Source organism: Pseudoliparis swirei, chromosome 12 (assembly GCF_029220125.1).
Source record: "Pseudoliparis swirei isolate HS2019 ecotype Mariana Trench chromosome 12, NWPU_hadal_v1, whole genome shotgun sequence".
Lineage (NCBI taxonomy): Eukaryota > Metazoa > Chordata > Actinopteri > Perciformes > Liparidae > Pseudoliparis > Pseudoliparis swirei.
The window spans coordinates 7,930,949-7,953,032 of NC_079399.1; the positions used below are offsets into that span (position 1 = coordinate 7,930,949).

A 22,084-nucleotide genomic window follows, 5' to 3' on the forward strand; every position below is an offset into this window, starting at 1 on the left:
GTGTTTTTGTCCTTCATTGTGAAATCTTTATTTAATTTCTCTCCAAAACCCATCAACACAGGTTATCATTTCACATCCGAGTTCAACTCTCACAAGTATTTCACACTCAGGAAGCTAAGCAGAGCATGTGACGTCATGTATGTCTCATGGATCCTCAAGTGGGGGTTATTGAGTTGAGCCTGAGGTGGCATGCTGCGGTTGTAATTTTGATGCTCTGTGATCATTTGAAAGGGTCTTTACTTTATATTTAATACTCTCAGCAGAGCACACTAAAGGCAATTATATTGACTGCTGCTGTGTGTGTGTGTGTGTGTGTGTGTGTCATCCTGGGTACACAGCAGGTAGTAGAATCATGCAGCTACTTTTAAAATCGAAGTCTCTTTTGAAAAAGACTGCAGTTTAAAAGGAAATAGCTTCTCGGAGGCTAAACGCTGCACTAAAATGATGCAAAAGTGACGTTGCCTCCTATCAGACTCTGGATTTGAGATCAATCGAATTGCTGCCATAATGTCACAGAGCACTTTTTCTCCAATAGAGAGCAGCAGTTACAGGCTTCAACAGTGTGCTGATGTCATTTTCAACTGGTTCACAAAAGAGTAACAGTGCTGCATGCGTCGTCTGTTTAAAGTTTTCCAATTTAGGTGTGACCAATGTATTTTAAAAATGCTGTCAGTATACTTTAAAAAGGTAGAAGAAAAAAATCACCCCTACTTTTCTGCAATTTGGCTTGGGATCCATGTGATAATTAGTTGCTGACACAACAGTTGTTAGATTCTTAGTCCCCCATAAAACAAATCATGGTTGTGGGTGTCTCTTTATTTGTAAAGGGAGAGGGAGGAGGGAGGAGAGGTCACTAAAAGAAGTGAAGTACAGCCAGACAAAGAGAGAGTCTTATGAAATAGATGGATGACAGATGGGGCTGTCAGGTAGTCTCTTTCAGCAAGGACAACAAAGAAAAAAAAACATGCTCTCAGTCACTTCCGCTTAAGATGATGCAATGATGGATGCTATCCTGTCTGCTTTACAGTCTATCCTCCTCTGTCAGTCTCATGCTAATTGTCACACACACACACACACACACACACACACACACACACACACACACACACACACACACACACACACACACACACACACACACACACACACACACACACACACACACACACACACACACACACACACGTTTTCATTTGCTCTCTCTAAACCCGCGTCTTCCTTCGAGGCTGGAGCTAGAAGGCAACTGGTGGGAGGGCCGGTCGTGGAGGCAGGAGGTGGCCTTGGCCAACGATTTAAAAGGTCAATCCAGTGACATGTCAGCTCATGGATTTCTTTATTTCCATAAAATCTCCAACCAAGTACAAAGCCTGCATTGGAGGACCTCATACACCGTCTACTTCAAAGACTGGGGAAACTGTCCATTCATCTCCTCCCGCTTGCCCTCCTGGTTTCTCTCTTCCCTCCTGCTCCTCTCCTACTTCCCCCTCTCGTCTTCCTTCCAGTTCTGAGGCACACAGGTAGTCTCGGGACTGGGACTGCGAGTGTCCCAGGGACTCCGCTGACAAGCTCCGGCCAGACAGGATGCTACTTAGGCTGGACTGGCGGGCGCCTCTGGGATGGGTTTCAATTTCCACACGGACCTCAAAATTGTTTCCTTCCCTGTGGCGACAGCAGAAAGACAAAGAAAATCGATATGAAGCTGCCAGGCAATCGAAATTGAAAACAAGTGCAAAGAATGCCTCGGTTGTGAAAAACCTGCTGAAGTCCCATGATAGAGCCACAGCCGGATGATATGCTCAAAAAGCAGATATACTGTTTACGTCGTTCACCATCCTAGTTTAGGGCTACATAGCAGTTAACACAAAGTACAGTAGAAACAGAAGAGGAGAGACAGAGGCGACCTTTACCTCAAAGGAAGTGCTTGTGTGTCATCGAGCTTGCTGTCGGGCACAATAACCACCTGGCAGTCTGATTGGCTGTCCTGCTGGGTGCATCCGAGGTGTTTTGTGGCTTCATCCAATTCCTCATAGCTGTCCAGCTCCGGGAACGTGGCGCTTGTACTGGGGAGGACGCCCACTTCCTGTACACTGACTCGAACTTCCTGGACGCTAGTGTCGCTGGGCGTTGGCTTATTCTGACCCGGCCAGTGGTCACTGACTACATGAGAGAATAGAAGATCTATAAGAGAAGTTGAAACTTCATCAGATCAGGTCGCGCTCTGGAGCAAAAATCACAATGCAATGTCAAGAAAGTTAGAAAATTAATAGTTCTATAAATTGGGATACATGCTTATTAACTTTAGTTTTTTTACATATGAAGCTAAAACTAGGAGATGATTCCCTCAGCTTCGCATCAAGACTGGAAACAGCTAATCTGGCTCTCGCCATAGTTAAAAAAACATACCGATCAGCTTTTCTAAAGCAGAGACACATTGGATCTTGTTTGTTTGAACAACATAAACAGTAACAGTTGCTTTCTTGAGCTGGTTCCCTCTGCTTCCAGTCTTCATGCTAAGAAAATCCAAGCTACGCTATTTACTTCCTGGGTCTAGCTTTCATGGTTAACGTAGAAAAATAAGAGCGGTAGCCATTTTCTCATTTAACTTTGGGCAAGAAAGCGAATAAGCGTGTTTCCCAAATTGTCAAACTGTTCCTTTTAAATTCTGTACTCACAGCTGGCTAAGTCCTCCAGTTGGATTTTGTGTGCTTCGGGGGGCTCACTCTGCGGTCGACACCAACCGTTCCGACAGAGCGACATGGGCACCACCCCGTAGACATAAGTCAGCATTAGCGGCACACCCACACCTGCAGGAAAGCAGAAAGGTAGAAGAAAACAATTTAGAACGCATTTCCCCATTATGATTGGTCTTGACTTTGTGCCAAAGAAATTAATATCACACAAATTGTTAAAAAGAGTACGATTAAAAATAAATGATAATAAATAAAGTAGGAGGGGAGGGACTTGAAAGCGAAAATGGTCAAAAAGCAGATGTAAAAATGTCTAAGTTTGTAGTCCCTGGTAGAGATCAACCTCCAAAAAAACTGGATTCTAGACTTCCAAAGACATTATCTTTTGTTAGGCCCTCCATGACCAATGCATCTTCCACATTCCCAAAGTGTCATGCAGTCTGTTCTGTTTTCATGTTTTAGTCTCTTAGCCAAAACTAAGATGTAACTTGAGTAATTGACAGACTTACATATCTGACATAATAATACTTCCTGTGTCTGATAAAAACATTTTAATGTGAATGGTTTTAACATTTTACGACATGTGACTTTAACGTTTTACGACATGTGACTTTAACGTTTTACGACATGTGACTTTAACCCTCCTGATGCCTTGGGGGGTTTGACCCGATTTCAATGTTAACCCTCTCCCTTTACCTTTATATTTATTTTACCATTTTACCCTTCAATAATATGACCCCAGCTAATAAAAATCTCCAGAAAATATTTTAATTTATATTGTTTTTTTGTTTTACTGTGTGTTTGTTTGTTGTTTTGTTGACGACCGAAAAAAAATTGATTTATTATTTGAGATTCGGGTCAAATTGACTTTAAACAGTTTTATCATCATACTATTTCTGCAATACCCCAAATTAACACAAGAGGGATCCCCTCCTGCTTCTCTGTACACAATAAAGTTTCTGAGCACACTGATCTATAAAGCTCGTCTGGCATGATGGCCTCCATATCGATGCAACTGTATCGTCTCAAATACTGGGAGATATTGCTTATGCTCCAGGAAGTTCTGTCTTCTTTCAGGAACCGATTTCCTTGCATGCTTGAATCCATTCTCTTTTAATTAGATAAAAGCCAATCCTGCATTTTATGTTTTTTATTTTAATCTGCTGCACATCTTAATGGTTTTTTCTTGCTGCTATTAATCATTCACATTTCATGCCTTTGATCTTATGGGATTTGTGAATCTTGATTATTCTCTTCATATTTAATAAAAAGTCAGTCTTATATGTTTTTTAATGTTTTATGCTGTCCTGGACAATTCAAGTCGTTTGAACTTTTAACTTAAATTGCATATAGTGTACTGTAAGTTGATGTGAATATGTAATTATTACAATGAGAGGTAGACGAGAGTGTCCCTGCATTGGACACTTAAAAAGTAAGAGTTAGAAGCAAAGCAGCAACCTGCGTCTAAAGAGCTCTTTTCATATTTGGTTATTAGTTGTCATCTTCATTTCTGGCACACTGACAAAACAATAAAATAACAGATGAAGTGTTTGTTTGCAATAATTCATCAACCTTCATATTAAGTCAAAATAAGTTAGAGTATCTCCTCAAAACCGTCACAGAAGTACTTTTTAATCAGTCACACAACTCGATGAGCTGCAGCCTCCCTACTCTGAGATTATACAACCTGTGATTGAGATAGGAATTTGGTAACACAAAGCGGTGCCGACCACACAAAAGGGACATCATTAACACAGCGGGAACACTGGACCGCTATTGACTCAGCAACGGGGTGAAACCAGGGCCAGAGGATGAGCCTGCCAACCAAAAAGTCCACAGACAGAGGGGATGTGTGTGTCAGTTTGAGTCAAAAAGAGAGAGACAACAAGACAGGGCGCTGCGAGTGAAACAAAACATGAGAAAACAAAACAACAATTGTGGTGCTGCGAGGGAGGAAACAAATGAGACTGAGGGTATGTAAGGACAGGGGAGATACACAAGTGGAAAGTAGAATCTGTGTGTGTGCGTGTGCATGTGTGTGTGTGTGTGTGTGTCAGTGATAGTTGTGACACATCAGAGGGAAGCTCACATGACTGTTACCTACAGCAGGACATGTCATCAAAATGAGTGTGTTCATGACATCCTGGTCTGTTTGCATACAGAAACTTAGCTTGTGGCTATGTATATGGCTGTAAAGGTTGACACCAGCTCGGGCCTGGATGCATGTTCATCTCATGATTTATTAGAGGTGACATAAGACTCACTTTTTCAGTGCTTGTGCGCGTACATTTGGGTATCTGAAGTGTCTAACAACCCAAAAACTGTGACATAAGATAGTATTTTGTCGGCTGCCACATGTGATTCCACAAGCAATTCAGATGCGTCCCTCCTTCCTATGTCACATGCAGGCTAATCTCAATATACCACCCCAATCTCTCCCTACAGCTTGCACACCTTTGCCAAAGCAGTGCCAAGCTTTTCTTGCTAGCCTATCAGTGCAGTGGGCTTCTTCAGGAGGGAGACATACAGACACAGTACGAGAACTTATTAAAGCGAACATATGTTCAAGTATGAATATGAGTATGATATTTTCTTCCAGTTTTAATAGTTTTACATTTTGGGAAGTCTATTCTTTCGCTTTCCCTTCAAGGAGAATGATATCCTTTTCATATGGTAATAAAAAAATCTCCTGCCAGAATCTCCTTAGTTTAGCTTAGTTTAGTCCACAGTCTAAAGCACAGGAAACAGGTAACCTGGCTCGGTTGAACGGTAACAAAATCCAGCTCATAGCGCCTCACTGCTTACGGATATAACAAACACGTTATATGTTGTTTGCAAATAAGCATATTTCCTAAAATGTTTAACTGACTCTTTAATTATATTTGTAAATGGTGTGTTGAGATGTGGTATTTCTCTCTCTCGTTGATCCCACCGACTCTTCACTCATTATTATGGAAGGGATTATCCGAGACTGGTCAAACCCACATACATTATTTATCTTTAAAGGCTTTTTGATCCGCATGAATACCGCCCTCAGGTATTAGACATTTTGATAGAACTACAGCTTTATTATTCAAATCAAAAAGATGATTAACATATGCTGCCGCTTTGGCACCTGACCTTAACCTCTCCGTCTCCGGAGGGATCTTTCCTTCTACACTTTTACACTCATCTCTGTGTGCAGTACAGCAGGTGGTGACGTCTTCGTGTTGTTCCTTACCCACAGTGATAGCCGCTATGACCGGCGACACGAACACTGACATCATCACCCCACTTGCCACAGTCAAGTAGTGCTTACTTCCTGAGATATTGTTTTTCTTACAGCGACCATGGACCTACAAGGCAACACAAACACAAATTAATTCATGGAAATTTAACTTGATCCTCGTTGCTCTCATTCTCGGCAACAACTTATTCATGACACCTATTCATGTCCCCTAATCCATGCATCCCAGCATGCATTAGGGGAAAGGAACACAGCCTCGTTGACCTGCACAAGCTATCACAGAGCGCCAACACAAAGAAAGCCACAATTAATGAATATTAAGTGCATGCTTAAGTTACATGTGTGTCAATAGTTTCCAATTCAATGACGTGCAAAAATGACATTTAAATACTACTACATATGATGTAAAATGTTGGTTGATTGAGAATAATTCACTTTAAACATAGCAGCCATATGGGAGCATTCTGGACTGTCTGCTCATGTACAAACTAAACCAGGCGCTCAAAAGTTAAGTGCATGCAACTGAAGGTTATTTGACGTGACACAGGATTTACTGGCTGTTTCGCACCTTGCGGCCCATGTAGATTGGTATGCCCACAATGATGACTGGGATGGCGATGCCCGCTATAAGGGATATGACCACCGGTGCCCCGAGCAACATGCCCACCTGCCACAGAACCTTGCGGGTTTGAGACCACGGCTTCTTCCCCCAGAATGTACATCCTGATGGACTGAGACACACAACATGGGAGATCAGATAGCAGTTCAACCATAGTACACACACTTGGGGAAATAAATGGGAAATGTGTGTTATGGCAGCGTGGGTGGCAACGTACTTATTTCTGTCCGTTTGTCATGAAAACTATTGGATGGATCGCCGAGAAATTCCAAACAGGCCTGAGGATGAATCTAAGTAAGTTAAGTGATCGATATGATTCTTCTAGCGCCACCATTTTTGGCTTTGATTTATATTTATTGGATGGATTGCTGTAAAGATTTGCTACAGATATTCAAGGTATTATTATATTCTTATTCTTGTGATCATTCACCCGGTCAACATTTTTAAATGTGCCCATTACTTTGTGTTGTGACCGAATACATGCAAAACTAATGGCATATTCCCATCATCTGTACTCAGTTTTTTAGGGCAAATTACAGGTACAGAGGAGTACTTTCTCCAAACGTCTCCTCACGCTCCGCTGCCACAAGGACAGATACAGGAGAACATTCCTGCCAACGGCTATGAGGCTCTACAACAGATCACCTCTTGCCAGATCATAGTGCAATAACTACAATAATGACTTCATATCCACACTATGTTGATCTGCACTTCACACATTTCATTTATTTACACTACACACACACACACACATTTCATTTGCACTACACACATTTTGCATTTTGCACACTGTCTATATTTGATGTTTTTATATTTAGTTTAATTGTCATTAGTATTGTGTATTGTGTATGCATATATGTTGTATATATACAAATATATTTTATTTTATATTTTGCTTTGTATGCTTCTATATCTTTCATCCCTGTTTTTTATATTTTATATTTTATTTTTTATTCATGTGTGTTTGGTTTATTGGTGCTGCTACTGCTACGACAAATTTCCCCTTGGGGATTAATAAAGTATATATCTATCTATCTATCTTTTAAGAAATATTAGGTTAAACTAAGATGGTGAATGTGGTAAATAATAATAATAATAAATATTAATATTTTTTTATCTGCGCAATATGTTAGCATGTTAGCAAATGTCAAACTTAATTCTTAAAATATACACAAATGGCGTGTACACTCTCATAGACACTCGTAATGCAGCCGAGTCCGACTGACACAACATTTCAGAAGCAGGTGAAATAAATGAGCACCAACAATATTAAATGTCTGTCATAACATCATTACCCAAACTGAACACATGTATCATTCTATCTTTGTCCTTTTACAAGCAATGAGTCTTTTTTACAGCTTCCATTCACACACTCACTTATCTCACATGCGGCTGTTAGATCACTTGATGTGACGCCAGGTATAATAAGTGTCACCTTGAAGTGTTTCTTTAATGTAGTAGCAGCCTTCGGGGTTGACGTGGTGTTATTCTATCTGCCGAGGAGAGCGGTACGACACCGAATAACGCTAGGTTGGTCTTAACCAAGTAGCCATTACCCTGTCGGAGCAGCGGTGACGATACAAATAGCTCCGCAGGGCGACGCCATTTCTGAAAGCATGCTTTTATATCACAACAGCAAATGTCACTTTGGGGGTTCTAAAAGCCTGAGTGGGTGGAATTATGGGAAGGCATTAATGCCGTGCTCTGTTGCTAGAAACCGGTCGATCTGTTGTGCGACGCTAAAAGCTTTTTCCCGTTCTTTAGGGTGTTTACTAAGTGTGACAGACAGACGGGGGTGAGGGGAGAGAGAAGAGAAGAATTGGGTTTCAGACACAATGAGGCTCGTGCTCTCTTCCTCACCGCAGACATTTATCAAAACGTATGCATGTGACACCACGAAAATGATAAATACATGAAAGAAAATCCATACACAGACAAGCCAATCAGCTTCCAGCTCGCCTAATAGCTTGAGTTACATATTCTGCCACATGGAAAGATGGAGGCAGATGGAGCTTATTCATTGATGACAGGTCAGCAGTGCTGGGGAAATCAATGGAGGCCCAGACGACGAGTTTAAAGCAGCGTGGCCTTTAGACAATGACATAATGCATGTTTCTCTCTCCAACTGGGTATTGCTTTTAACAATACGACGGAATGCAGGTTTTATAAAGACAGGTGTCCCCATTCGAGTGAAACTCTTCCGTATCTTATTATGCTGACTTTACACAAAGCACTTTCTATCCTGATCTTGCTGCTGTGAGACGAGGATCAAATTCTGCTGATTTTATTTATTTTTTGGTCCACACTTTCACTTTGTACAGCCGGTCACACCAGAATAGTTTATTGTGCTGATACAACTAATGATTATTTATATATATATTATTATTTCACAACAGTGAAAAATGCCCACGACAACGACATCACATCAAATCCTTTGTAAATCCTCACGTTTAAGGAGCTGAAACCAGCAGGTATCCTGCATTTTTGCTTGAAGAATGACTTGAAGGATTTCTCAGTCATTATATTTGGTGTTGATTAATTCTCAAATCTGATCTCGAGGTAATTAAGCACACGTTTAGCTAGGAGTGTTGATGTGTTCCTGAGTACCTGAGGTAGTGCACGTCGGTAATCTCCTGCATACACAGCCAGCAGAACTGACAGGCACACACAGTGCAGTTCATCCGGTTACAGCTGCCGTCGTTGGTCTTCATGATGTAGGCACCGCAGCGAGGGCACGCTTTGATCTCCTCTGCATCTTCAGCAACAGAGTCAATACGTATTCATCCATGATAACGTGGTAAACTAAAAAAAAAGCAAAAACGTTACGAAAAATAACGGCAGCTGCGAGTCTCACCTCCTCCGGGTTCTTCATTGAAGACGTACAGCGTGGAGGCATCGTGGCCGCTCGAGGTGTGGCGGGCTCGCTGGCGCCGGGCCTGATCGCACGTCTGGTTGGGGTGCCACAGCTGGCGACAGTGGTAGCAGAACTCTGCGTCACATCCCTCACGGCCACAGCTCAGCTTGGGACACTCTGCACAGCCGTGAGCTATCACCGCATAGCTGAGGAGAGAGGAAGAGTGGAGATAAAAACAGGATTAATACGTCCCTGCAGGGGGATTCTTTGTTGTCCGGGGTTCTTCATGAAGGTCACGTCAGCACGAGGCACCATGGGAGGATTAAATACAGATGCTCTTCCGAACTCACTGTTCCACCCTGCCGCCCTCGCATCTTCAGCTGACTCTCACCGTGGCTGCCGTGTCATTGAAACATCACAGCTTTGGTTGGCTGACTGCAATATCTGTGAAAAGCTGAGTTGTTCATTGTTGCCGTTGCTCACAATTGGCGAGTGTGTGCGTCAGTAAATCACAAAGAGAGACACATGTGTCGGAGGGACTGCTCTCAGTTCAACTCCTGAACCAGAAATAATTCCGTGATGAGAACGAGGAGCTTAAAGCCGGTGGTCCTAATCACCCTCCACAGAAGGGACATTAACATAAGTTTGAATTTTCAAAAGATCACGCGATTAATCATCAAATACAAGTGAGAGCAGCCATGAGTGTAAGTATTTTAAAATGCTCCTCTGGGGCTTTTTTTCTGCAGCATTTAAAAAAGGTAGAGAGATAAATCCTTCCCGAAACATTAGTGTGTGTGGTCAGGCTAAATATAATTGCTGTTTATTTTACATGAGCACAGTCACAGAAAGATTTGCACTTGAAATACTGGTCCAGCCGATTCCGTCTGTGAATAACCGAGTAGCATCACATATGCAAAAACATGACGAAGAAAGAACTTTCTGCCACACTTTCCCAGAGCCGGCATAATCTCCCGCTAAGCTTCTGTCACTAAGATCTCGAGGAATGTGTGTGTGTGTGTGTGTTGGGAGCACGAACCATACACAAACCATAACTGTGACCAGTTTACATAATGGGCCACATCTTCAAAGGGCTCCTCTCTACGTAGGAAGTATTTGTTATTTCAAATATAAAACTGCACTGACTTCCACATGTGGAATTCATAATTCTGCTGATTTGTAGGAGAGGCTCGAGAAAATCCGATCCCGTTTCTCTGAGTTATATTTAATTCACAACCGCATCAGACCGATTGCCGAATTGATTTTCCCTCCACTCATTCATCATGAGCCGGCTGCGAGCACCGGCAGTCAGGGAGACACACAGTCTAGCACCGAGTCCTGAACCCTGGTGCTTACATGCTTTTTGACCACAAATATTCACACACAGACACACAGACATACACACACACTCACTTCTTGTCAGCAGCCCTATTTTGTTACCCCTCCATGGACATTAAGGTGATCCAGCAATGGATCAGTGTCTGTACATTGCGTTAACAACAGCAGAGAAGATGAGTTCACTCAGAACATGTCTTGTGGTTGCGTTGCATCGTGGTCTATTGTGGGAATGGAAAAATAAAACCTCATCTAATAGACATATTTCTTCAGTGTCTTTCTCCCCGAATCCTTCATGATGAAGTCTTCGATCGATTCTGCGATGAAATTACATCACAGCTTTAAACATCTCTATGTAATATGATGTCATCCACATATCCGCCAGTTCTGCGGAAGGAAGAAAAAGTCAAATGGACCCGGATACGCCAGGCACAGAACTATTTAAAGATTTTCCAAATGTAGTGGTAAATCGATTAAAGGCGAGTTCTTCCTTAATCTCCCACTGCAACATGTATTTGGTGTTACGACACGTAGTCCCACATTGATTATCGTACATACAAAATGGAGAGAGGCTTGCTTCATCATTCACGACATATTTTGGTTGCGTCAAACTCCTCACAGCCTTACGATGCACATGCAGCCCAAACTGAGCTTTCCGTTGTCGTCAGTTCATCTTTTCAAAGCTCCGTCAATCATTCCGACACTGGAAAACTGTGTTCTACAACATAATGGAGGGGTGGGATGAAAAGGGTTTTGACAAGAGCTGCCATATTGTAACACTGGAATAGGCTCTCTTGTGTGTCTCAAGGTAATTACAGTGCAGGGAATTGCTTCTGTGTGATTTAAGATGTTAATAGAAAAGTAAATTTTTCGACAAGTTTAGACAAATTAGGGAGGAGCCATTTTCATTATTCAACCGTCATTAAGTTATCTTCTCTCAATGTTGTTAGGTAATTGTCTTTATTCCCCAAAAATATTTTTTTCGTAAGTATTTGTGATTGTGATTTTCTGGTGGAACTTTCGATCCAGCTTTGGGGTTCTGATTCTCACCTGCAGTCGGGCGCAGGGCACCAGCGCGTATCCAGATCAGCGGCCAGGAAACGCCTCAACTGGTACTCCTCAAAGCGCTCCAGCAGCGCCCGGTCATCTAGGATGGCGCGGACGTCCAGCGGCGCCAGCGTCTCGGGGCACTGCGGGCACGCGATGCACACGCGGCTCTCCGATATCTCGATGCGCAGGTACTGGCGGAGGCAGTCGGAGCACGTCCGGTGGGAACAGGAGGCGAGTCGTGGGAAGTGGCATCGCGGTTGACTGAGCAGGCACAGCGGGCACTCCTCCAGGTGTTCATCCAAAAGCTGCTCCTGGCTGGAGGAGGCGACGGACAGGACGCCGGTGGAGCCGCTGCTGACCCCGCCCACGCACTCAGCTGTGGCGGCACCGTCCTCGCCTGCCGCCGCCGATCCTCCTCCTTCTCCTCTTTCTCCTCCAGCCTCTTCTGCTGTACGGCTGAGGTCCTGTGAACCATTACAGAGCTGCTGACTTACTGAAGCCAACCACATGTATGAACAATATTCACCTACACTGCTTGACTTGTGAGGGTATTCTGCTGTTCACAAACATTGTTCATAATAACAAGTTCAAGAAAGCAAATGGAACGGCCTGACATTCCTCGTGAAAATCATGACCACTGAGTGTATATGTAGGTGGATACTTGGTGTGTTTGGTTTCTAGGCAACTTAATTTCTCTAAATGACCTATTAATTGAATAAACACTCTAATGGATTTGGGCTATAACAGTATGAGAAAGGGAGGAATCAAGCAGAAGCTAAAGTTAATGATCTACACGCTCGCTTCAAATTCTCGTTTCCTGGAAGAGACGTTTGGATTCTGGCGAATGACATAAAAGTGTATAAATAAATAAATAATCTGTGTCCTCATGTGTAAACCATCTTTGAGAAAGAACACTAAAACAAATATATACCAGATAACACCAGACATTAGTACATTTTCATCCAAATTCAAATATCCGACCGTTTCTTTGCAAAGAAAACACAACAGATTAAAACTCCAAGTCGACTTCTTAACTGGAATTTAATAAAACCAAGATCAAACTTTTTAGGAAAACTTTAAAAAACTGCTTAACTAAAACTCACCGAGTCTACCAGAAGCTAAAACAAAACGTGGAGGAACAACACCAGACATATGTGATGACTCGCTCAGCCTCACCTGCTCGGGGCGCTCGCTCGGGGTCAGGGTGAGGGCCACCTCCTCTCTGGGCCAGGCTTCCAATGGCCTCTCGGGCTTTGCCTCCGATTTGGGCTTCCTGCTGAAGAAGTTCAGGAAGCTCAGCGGCCCCGTCTGCTGCTTGGGCCTCTTCATGGTCTATGACTAGAGCAGTAGCAGCAGCTGAGGAGGACAGGCCAACGACCATGAGCAGGATGCTAAAGTGTGTGCGTGTGTGTGTGTGTGTGTGAGAGAGAGTGTGAGTTGTGTGTGTGGGTGGGTGGGTGGGTGGGTGGGCGTGCAGCGGGAGCTCTCACGGCTCAGAGTCTTGGAGCTGGGCGGCTGCTCTGCTGTGCGAGGGAGGAAGAGCGGGAGAGATGGAGAGGCAGACGACAGGGAGGAGGTGATCCCTGCCCGAGGGGAACATCACTAATTTGGAACCTTTCCCGAGGTCTGGTCATGGGATTTACTTTGTCTCTCTTCGGGGCTTCTTACCCTCCTCCTCTTCTTCCTCCACCTCCAGTGCGGTTCCCTCAGACTGAGCTAGTCCTGAACTGGCCGACTGGCCGTCATCGCTTTAGGCCTCCTCTTCACCACGAGCAGTCCCGTACCCTAAAAACAAAATGACAGTGGCTCAGGTATGATGGGATGTGTATTCTGCCCTTTGGTCAGGACATATTTTTGGGATACAAAAAAGTCCCTCCAGGAAGCTGCCAAACTAATTAGAGGCTCTGCGATTAGAATAATAATTTAGCAAATATAGTGGATGGACATGATGATGATTACAAGACAAATATGAAAAGTTAAAAAGTGTTTCAGAATCAGATTCAACTTTATTGTCATTGCACAGAGTAAAGGCACTGGGGCAATGAAATGTAGTTTTACATCGGACCAAAAAGTGCAAAGAAGCAGTATACCATAAATGAAAAATAAAAAAATGCAGTGCAGATATGATTAACAGTGGAAATGTACAAATATATATAAACAGCATGTGCAAACATCAAACCAAAAGCCAAAAGGTGCAAGTGACTATATTTAGACATTTAAGGTGCATGTGATGCATTACAGTAGAATGCAATTTATTCTGTGTACATATTCATATCCAAATAGATGTTGCCTTAATATGAATATTTTGAGACATCTGGAATTGGATATTAATTGAATCGTCTTATATTGATCTAAACCAGTGGTTTAGACCTGGGGGTCATGTCAAGGGTCACAGGATGACTAGTCGGAGAGGGAAGCAAGAAAAACATTTCTTTTTTTTACAAAAGTATATGTATTTTCCTGAATTTACTCAAGCTTTGATCTTGTCTTGTGGATGGGGATTTGTTTCTTCTTGTGAAACCATAAAACTATTAAAATATAGCAAGAAATAGCAAGAAAATTAAATCTTTGGTTTGACTATTCTACTTTTTATTGTAGATAACACTCTTTGTGAACCCCATGCACATGAATATGAACTTTTTCCCCATGGCTGTAAATTCTGAATCCTATTGTACAGAACAATATCAGCAACAGGTCTTCTAAGCAGGAACATAGATAGCACAATCTATGCTTAGACGTTTCATTTTCATATTATCTTAATATTTGATTCTTGAAAAACAACTCGATATAAATAAAAGGTATATTGTGTTTTAAATAATGAGCCCGTTCTCTTTCATTTGCTTAAAAACCTGACCAGACACATTAACAGGAACTAATTTTAAAACCTCACATTTCAATAATGTCACAAAAACCGCAATTTCAAACACAAGCAATGCCATTTAACAGCGGAATAATCTATTAAAAAATACCTTTAGAGACATATACAGGACTGTCTCAGAAAATTAGAATATTGTGATAAAGTTCTTTATTTTCTGTAATGCAATTAAAAAAACAAAAATGTCATGCATTCTGGATTCATTACAAATCAACTGAAATATTGCAAGCCTTTTATTCTTTTAATATTGCTGATTATGGCTTACAGCTTAAGAAAACTCAAATATCCTATCTCTAAATATTAGAATATCATGAAAAAGTATACTAGTAGGGTATTAAACAAATCACTTGAATCGTCTAATTAACTCGAAACACCTGGAAACACATTTTCAAATGTTTGATTTTGTTTTGCTGTTATAAATCTTTTTTTTTACTTGGTCTGAGGAAATATTCAAATTTTATGAGATAGGATTTTAGAGTTTTCTTAAGCTGTAAGCCATAATCAGCAATATTAAAAGAATAAAAGGCTTGCAATATTTCAGTTGATTTGTAATGAATCCAGAATGCATGACATTTTTGTTTTTTTAATTGCATTACAGAAAATAAAGAACTTTATCACAATATTCTAATTTTCTGAGACAGTCCTGTATATAGAGAAGAGAGAAACTCAAACAGACGAGACACTGAGGGTCTCCGGGACCCGGCATGGCCGGCGTGCCGTCTGAGACATGAGCAATATAAGTCACGGCCATGAGACACAAAGAGCAGATGGACGAGAGCGTTGCGACTGGTTGGACAGAACGGATCAGGGGGAGATGCCGAGTGAGGCCGAGGAGAGGCAGTGACAGACAGCACAGACGACTCATTCTGTCTCCATTAGGCGGAGGCCAGCTTTCATAATCAGGCCCCCAGAGCATGAGGTGATTCATGCAACCCCAGACCAAATAAATAAGCTGTCTCCATATTGACATCCGCTTAAAAAGAAAATCGGACCACGAAACATGCCGTGAAATATGATCTGACGACAGATTGCCGTCTATTTAAGAGATCGGTTTCACACTTTCAAAAGTCAACTCTTATCTTGAAAAAGTGTTTTTTTCTTCCATAATCAAATGAATTGGAATGGCTCGAGGCAACAGGAGCGATGTGCCTCGTCCTTTTCTTCTAACAGGGATGCACAAAGAATCTGGATTTATGTAACACTGCAGTGCATAACCTGCCGTCTCGCATAGAGACAGAGTTGCAGTAGTATTTATATTCTGGTCTTGTGGATATGTTCAAATCCCCATGAATAGCAGCAGCACAGCTTGATGTACCGTATGGTAATTTAAGAGTGCAGAAAAGATATTCTTGCCCTTTGAAAAGTTGGCACCATAAACTGATGGTTATATTTGATATTTTAAATGCAAGATATTCTTTCCACTGTAGCTCTGCTGGAAATACTGTATATGTTGCTGAGATACAATTCGGCCAATATGACATCACAGAACAAAACTAGTAGGCCTACTGAAATGTGCGGAACATCGCAAACGACAGCGTTTTATGTTCAGTTTTAGGAAATCTCGTAAAAAATGTTTGAATCAAATATTCAAATAAGTTAACAGATTTAAAAATAGTGATAAAGAGAACAACTGAATGGAGAAGAGTGCCGGTTAACATACTCCATATTTAGAGGTAAGAAAAAAAAGAAAAGCTCATAAACACAAATCAACATCTTTCAGTCCTGGTCCTCTTCCAAGCAACTACGGGAATATGAACTGGCAAGACAAAAGATGTTTGTGAACACACTCAAAGCTTTTTGTTTCAATCAGGCAGACAACACGGAGGATACAATAACAAAGTCACAGCTACAGTATCCAAACAACTCTTAGAAGCGGTTTCCTGTGCTGACTAATTCAGCTCAGTGGTGTTTGTTCTCAGGTCTATTTCACTTTTTCCAACATTTAGTATGAGAAAACTGTTACTTAGTAGTTCCTATGAATTCAGACTAATTTCTCTCATGACAAACTTTGTTTCCAGGCTTTACATATTTCATGTTTCATGAGCACCAAACGTGGCTTTTCTGCATCGGATTCACAGCAACTGTGTTGTGCATCCGCCTCAATTTCCTCAATATCCATATTCCACTGGGACTAATTTTCTAAGGACAAGAAAGCCAAGCACAGGTTCCAAAGCACCGACCTTCATGATGAACACATCACTGCGCTGCTTTTTATTTATAGACATAATTCCCACATATGAAGACATCAAGAGCACAACATATTCAAAAGAGCTGAATGCTGCATGCGATGCACATACTGCCTCTGCGGTGCAATTACACGTACACAGATACAGGCTCAAGCACACACAGGCATACTGATGCATGCAGAGTACACACACACACACACACACACACACACACACACACACACACACAATGGTGTGTTTCTTTTAATTGCTCGGTGGGCTCCAGGCGTGGCTTATCCCTCCACACTACACAAAAGGCAGATATCCAAGTAATTATGCAACACTATTAGCAGCATAACTTAAACTCTTACAGAGCAGAGCAAAGATAAAGACTCGGGCCGACAGTGACTTTGTGCATACTGTTCATCATCAGATTGGACATTATATCAACAAGAAGTTTAATATCTTACAACTGAAATGATCATATTGCCATCCAGATAAATATAAATATTGAGGGACATAAATATAGGCAATTAATTAATTTGAAGATAAAACAAATATTTCTGTGACATTATACAAAATAATAATACACTACATTTCTATAGCGCTTTTCAAAATACTCCAAGATGCAAAACATTGTATTTTACTGTTAAGCTTTGGCAAACTTTGCTGAGTTTTGCCACTAAAGGACCAAATATGAGGATTTGGTGGCTTAGACTTGGATCGATGTGGAAATACATAGTGAGACTAACTTTGGACCATTTATGGGGCTAAGAAAGAAGAGTCCTGCTGTATTTAACGTCATCCAAGTCTCAGGGGACCAGAGTTAACAACACGAGGGATAGACGCGGATGCTGTTCAGAAAGAGAGAGTACATCTTCTGTTAACAGGTTAATGATTTTTATTTTCCCTTGAATGAGTGCGAGCGTGTGTGCGTGTGTGTGTGTGTACAGCACACCCTAAAATGCTCCTGAGGCAAGAGACACACTTAAAGTTATGACCTACACTCTTTACACTAAAAGACGCCGGTGCTCCGGAAACACAGCCCGAACAAGAATTAAAATTCTTAAAAAAGGCGCCTCGGTGAATTACAGAGAATTAAAAAGGACAAATTCAAAAACTGCTCCAGAACTTTTTCTATGCCTGAACACACAGTGGTAAACGGTTATTCTTGTGGGAATTCCAACCTGAAATATTGGATGAAATGCCTTTGAATGACTGCGATGACGCTGGAAGTGTTCATTCAAGTCATGTGTCATACAAACGAGTAAAACTGCAACGTGAATCACACTGCGACCTGCCGCTCACGGTTTGGGAGACATCAAGTGAGAATCAGTCATGTTGAATTCAGTCCTTTGGGAATCAAGATAAAGAAATAGCCCACTGCAAGCCTTGAAAAAGAAACCCTCTAGTACCCATCTGTGCAGTCTTACAGCTGGGCGTAGGCTGTATAACAGACTGACCTTTAACAACACATACTTCATAATGTACATGTTCTGGACTTACTGACACACACATCATGTACGCCTCTACAGTACGAGGACAAAAAGGAGAGATGTGTCTTCAGGATGTGGATCTCTGCCGTCCAACTTAAGACGCTTTCAACAAGATGGCTGTTTGACCTTGTGACCTGCTGAAGCGATTTACACCCGACCGACACTTCCTCCGCGTCGCATTAGCTACGTCAGAGCACCAAAACAAAAGCTTCGTCCACGCGTCTCACTCTTAATTCACAGAGGCAAACCCTCATTTTTTATTTATTTCCCACAGGCAAAAAGAAAACTGACCCCCCGGCCAAAAGCACAAGTGGGCATCATTACGTAATGTGCAACGGTTCTGGCTGAAGTCTTGTTGACACGATTCAGCATGCTGATTCACACACGTTTTAATCCGGCAACAAAAGCAGCACACACTCAGAATACAGATCTACGGAAAATGTGGTAGAGGTAAACACTTTTATACGAGGCATTCTACTAACCGTACACATACATAAAGGGTTTAACCCTCGTGAGGGTTATCTCAGTTTGAACTTGGAGAGTTTTCAAAGAAAATGTATTCGTCTAAAAACTGTCCCTCAGAACCGGCCCACGTATTCTGGCTCAACATGTGTTACAAACTGGAGGCATGGAGTTCGAAAGACGTGGGCATTTACTGGCAGGGAAGCTCAAATTAAATTATACTATTGGGAGCATTTTTGGGAAATGAAGGACATCTCTGGCTCTGTGTCTCTGTTTTAGACCATCTTTATCCAAGTGCAACACTAAACAGCTGAATTAGCCCTTTGAATGACTTTGTACAGAAGGCTCGGTTCAAAATGAAGCAGCTGCTTCTGACTATTCTCTCAAAGTTGTACAATCATTAATTCATCTATAGGTGATATTGCTCTTTCAACGTGTGATGACCCTTCACTGTCACATTTTACCTTATGGTTAGCTTTGTGACGAGAGAATGTAATATCTAAACATAAGGAATCAAAATTATGAAACAAATGGGAGGATATGACTTTAACGTTCTCAAATGGAGCACTTTCTGCAATAGATTTGGTAAAAAGAAGGGGTAAAAGCACTGTAATCCGGTACATGTGAAAGTTAGTCTTGTATTAATATAGACTTTATGATTTCACAAATGACTTATTGGTTATATTCTATTGTGACACTCTTTCTATTGATGACAGATATACAATTACAATGGCAGATGGGATGATTACACAACCATCATCTGCCCTAAAGCATTTCCCCCTCCTTTGAAAAGCCAAATATGCACCAAACATGCCATCTTCTTTTCAGTGTTTTGTCCTTTGAATGAACCATATCATCACCACCGGGTTATCTCCTCCGTGTTGAGGCGTTTTTAGAGGACACTTGTTAACCGGCTGTTGCTATGCAATCACCGATCAGAGCGGATGTCTGATGTTGAGTTCTGCTAATAGCTGAGGGAAACCTGATTATCCACCCTATTAAATATCTCAGTCTCTCTACTGGACGCAAGCTCACATCAGCAATGCGGGTTTCAGAGGCATGAGAGTGACCTCAGTCTGTCCACACACACACACGCACACTCACACGCGCGCGCGCACACACACGCCGCGCACACACACCAGTGCACTTCGCGGCATATCTGACCAAAATGTTCTGTTTCTGCAGCATGTGGCGCCGCTCAACACTGAGCCTGAGTGACCTCTGGCAGCTTGCAGGCTCTTTTATATTATGAATGAACCGCAATATAAGGAATTACAATCTGTACATGATATTAAACAGTGCTATTTGGTGTGGGATTGCATAACAGTGCTATATGTGTTCGTGGTGTATTGAAACTCACTGGTGTTTTAACTCCATAGATTAAATAAGATAAGTGTAATTCAACCAAATAACACAATAATAAGGACAGGCCATTCATTGGAGATGCACATATAAAATAAAGGTATTGTCATCAAAACACACTGATCAAAAGCAGCCTTGAAATATATATTTACACATGTTCACACTTCCATTTGAATCATTTAAAGAGGGGTCCTTCCAGGGCATCAGCATATGCTATTGCAGGGAGTGGCATGTTAAATAGGCTACGTATTCGCATTCAACTCCACCTCCAGATATCCCGCATAAACACGAGTGATAGCGAATGTTCGGTCGTCCAAATGCGCGGTGCAAAGTCTGCAGGATAAAAACACACAATATGTTGTATTACGTAAACGGTATCGTACCTCTCTCGGTGCGGAGCCTTCTCTTTGCAGCGTAGAATCAACAACTGGCTCCTCCCCCTTGAGGACCAAACAGTAGCACATAAATCTGCCCAGTCTCCTCTTCTTCACTGCTGCACACAACACATATCTGGCCATGAAACGCTGCAGAGAGGCTGGGTGCGATGGTCAGGTCCGGTACGGTGCGGGAGAGAGTCCAAGAGAGGTAGATTCGCGGTAAAAGGGGATCCTCTCCACCCCGCCCCCCTTCAACCCGGCACAGCAGCAGACTGAAAGCTTCGCTGTGCGGCGGCCTGGGGGAGGCACACTGCAGTGACATGAACCAATGGGATGACGCAGAATACCAGGATCTCCTTGGCATAAATGCCCAATAAAAACAAATACACAGTGGTACTTCTCACACGTTTTCAGTGCTAAATATACACACATGGCATCTCTTTTTATAGTTTGTCCGAGTTCACTAAATATGTTTGGTTTCTGATTATTTAATATTAAAAGCATATCGTATGCCCACGAGAGAAAGATTAGTTCACATTGTCTCGGTCTAACACATAGTATTAAAAGGTCAAATCATTTATTTATTTTTAGATTAGCCTAATTCCAAATAAATCTATAGGCCATAGATGCAGAACCTTGTCTTTGTTACTGAACAGCTTATCATTATTTCTATTCTTCCTATAATGTATTCTTCGACTTAATTATATAATTATCATTTACAAGCTGAATTTACTCATTTGTCGGACTGGGATTTATAATTTAAAAAATATGGAGAACGCAATTAATTTCACGGAACCTTGAGACGGATCATTACATTTTGTATTATTTTGTGAAATTCAGATAATGACCTAATATAATATAAGACATAATCAAAATGATGCATCAAGGGAATCTTTGTCCACAATTGAGGATTTTTTGACCATATATAATATAAGACATAACCACAATTCTGCAACATATAAATCTTTTCCCACAATTGAGGCATTGTTTCACTTCCTACAATTTCACAATGTATTGCATTGTATCTTAAACATTCGGATACTCCATTGGGCTTAAAGTTTACAGTTAAAGCTTTAAATAGCATTTTATTTTGTATTTGTGTTCCATACTGTGATGAGGTTACAATCTAAGAGACTGCTTTCGAATGTTTTTTGGAAGTATGCCTGCTGTTATAATTAAATGAGTGCATTGTATGTGTATATTGTGATGCAAGTATTTGTTTGAATGCCAGACACACATGCCCAAAACTGTAAACATAATTCAGTTAAAACGATCATAATACGGATAATTTGATCATGATTGTATATGAACTACAACTACAATGTTAGGGGTAGAAACCGGAAATTGTTTTAGGAAACGGAAACGGAAACACCCATCTAACAGAGAGGGGATGGATACAACACAATGGAATCAAGATACATCCCACCGGCAACAATACCACGTCCGTTTTGCGCTCTTGGCCTTCAGAATAAAAGCAACGAATTTAAATCGTTTAAAAAATAGGTCCTGAAATAGTGATTTCAATATCAATAGTAATGAATAAATTCTAAGGCACGATGTAAATGGGACACTACCAACA

The 22,084-nt window shown here is 41.5% G+C and overlaps 1 protein-coding gene across 5 annotated transcripts; it reads right to left on the reverse strand.

The window, feature by feature from the left end:
* Positions 1 to 801: 801 nt before the first annotated feature.
* si:ch211-278j3.3 (E3 ubiquitin-protein ligase RNF19A) lies at positions 802 to 20,735 on the reverse strand. 5 transcript variants are annotated; one of them, XM_056427422.1, is made up of 11 exons: positions 20,512 to 20,735; positions 13,437 to 13,553; positions 12,945 to 13,124; positions 11,769 to 12,232; positions 9,387 to 9,592; positions 9,140 to 9,287; positions 6,482 to 6,644; positions 5,908 to 6,022; positions 2,673 to 2,804; positions 1,908 to 2,178; positions 802 to 1,659 (listed from the first exon to the last, which is right to left on the reverse strand). In XM_056427422.1, the coding sequence occupies exons 3-11, from the start codon at positions 13,095 to 13,097 to the stop codon at positions 1,383 to 1,385; spliced, it is 1,929 nt and encodes a 642-aa protein (XP_056283397.1). In that variant the 5' UTR covers positions 13,098 to 13,124; positions 13,437 to 13,553; positions 20,512 to 20,735; the 3' UTR covers positions 802 to 1,382. The 5 variants fall into 5 exon arrangements, with proteins under 5 accessions (XP_056283397.1, XP_056283398.1, XP_056283400.1 ...); XM_056427423.1 differs by having other exon boundaries at positions 13,259 to 13,553; XM_056427425.1 differs by having other exon boundaries at positions 9,140 to 9,281; positions 12,945 to 13,553.
* Between the last annotated feature and the right edge of the window lie 1,349 nt (positions 20,736 to 22,084).

Excerpts from the sequence above, each read along its gene's own strand:
- si:ch211-278j3.3 (XM_056427422.1), bottom strand. The coding sequence starts at position 13,097 with ATGAAGAGGCCCAAGCAGCAGACGGGGCCGCTGAGCTTCCTGAACTTC. Across the intron at positions 12,233-12,944 it reads CGAGCGAGCGCCCCGAGCAG|GACCTCAGCCGTACAGCAGA; the intron begins GTGAGGCTGAGC and ends AATGGTTCACAG. Across the intron at positions 9,593-11,768 it reads TGCCCTGCGCCCGACTGCAG|CTATGCGGTGATAGCTCACG; the intron begins GTGAGAATCAGA and ends CTCTCTCCTCAG.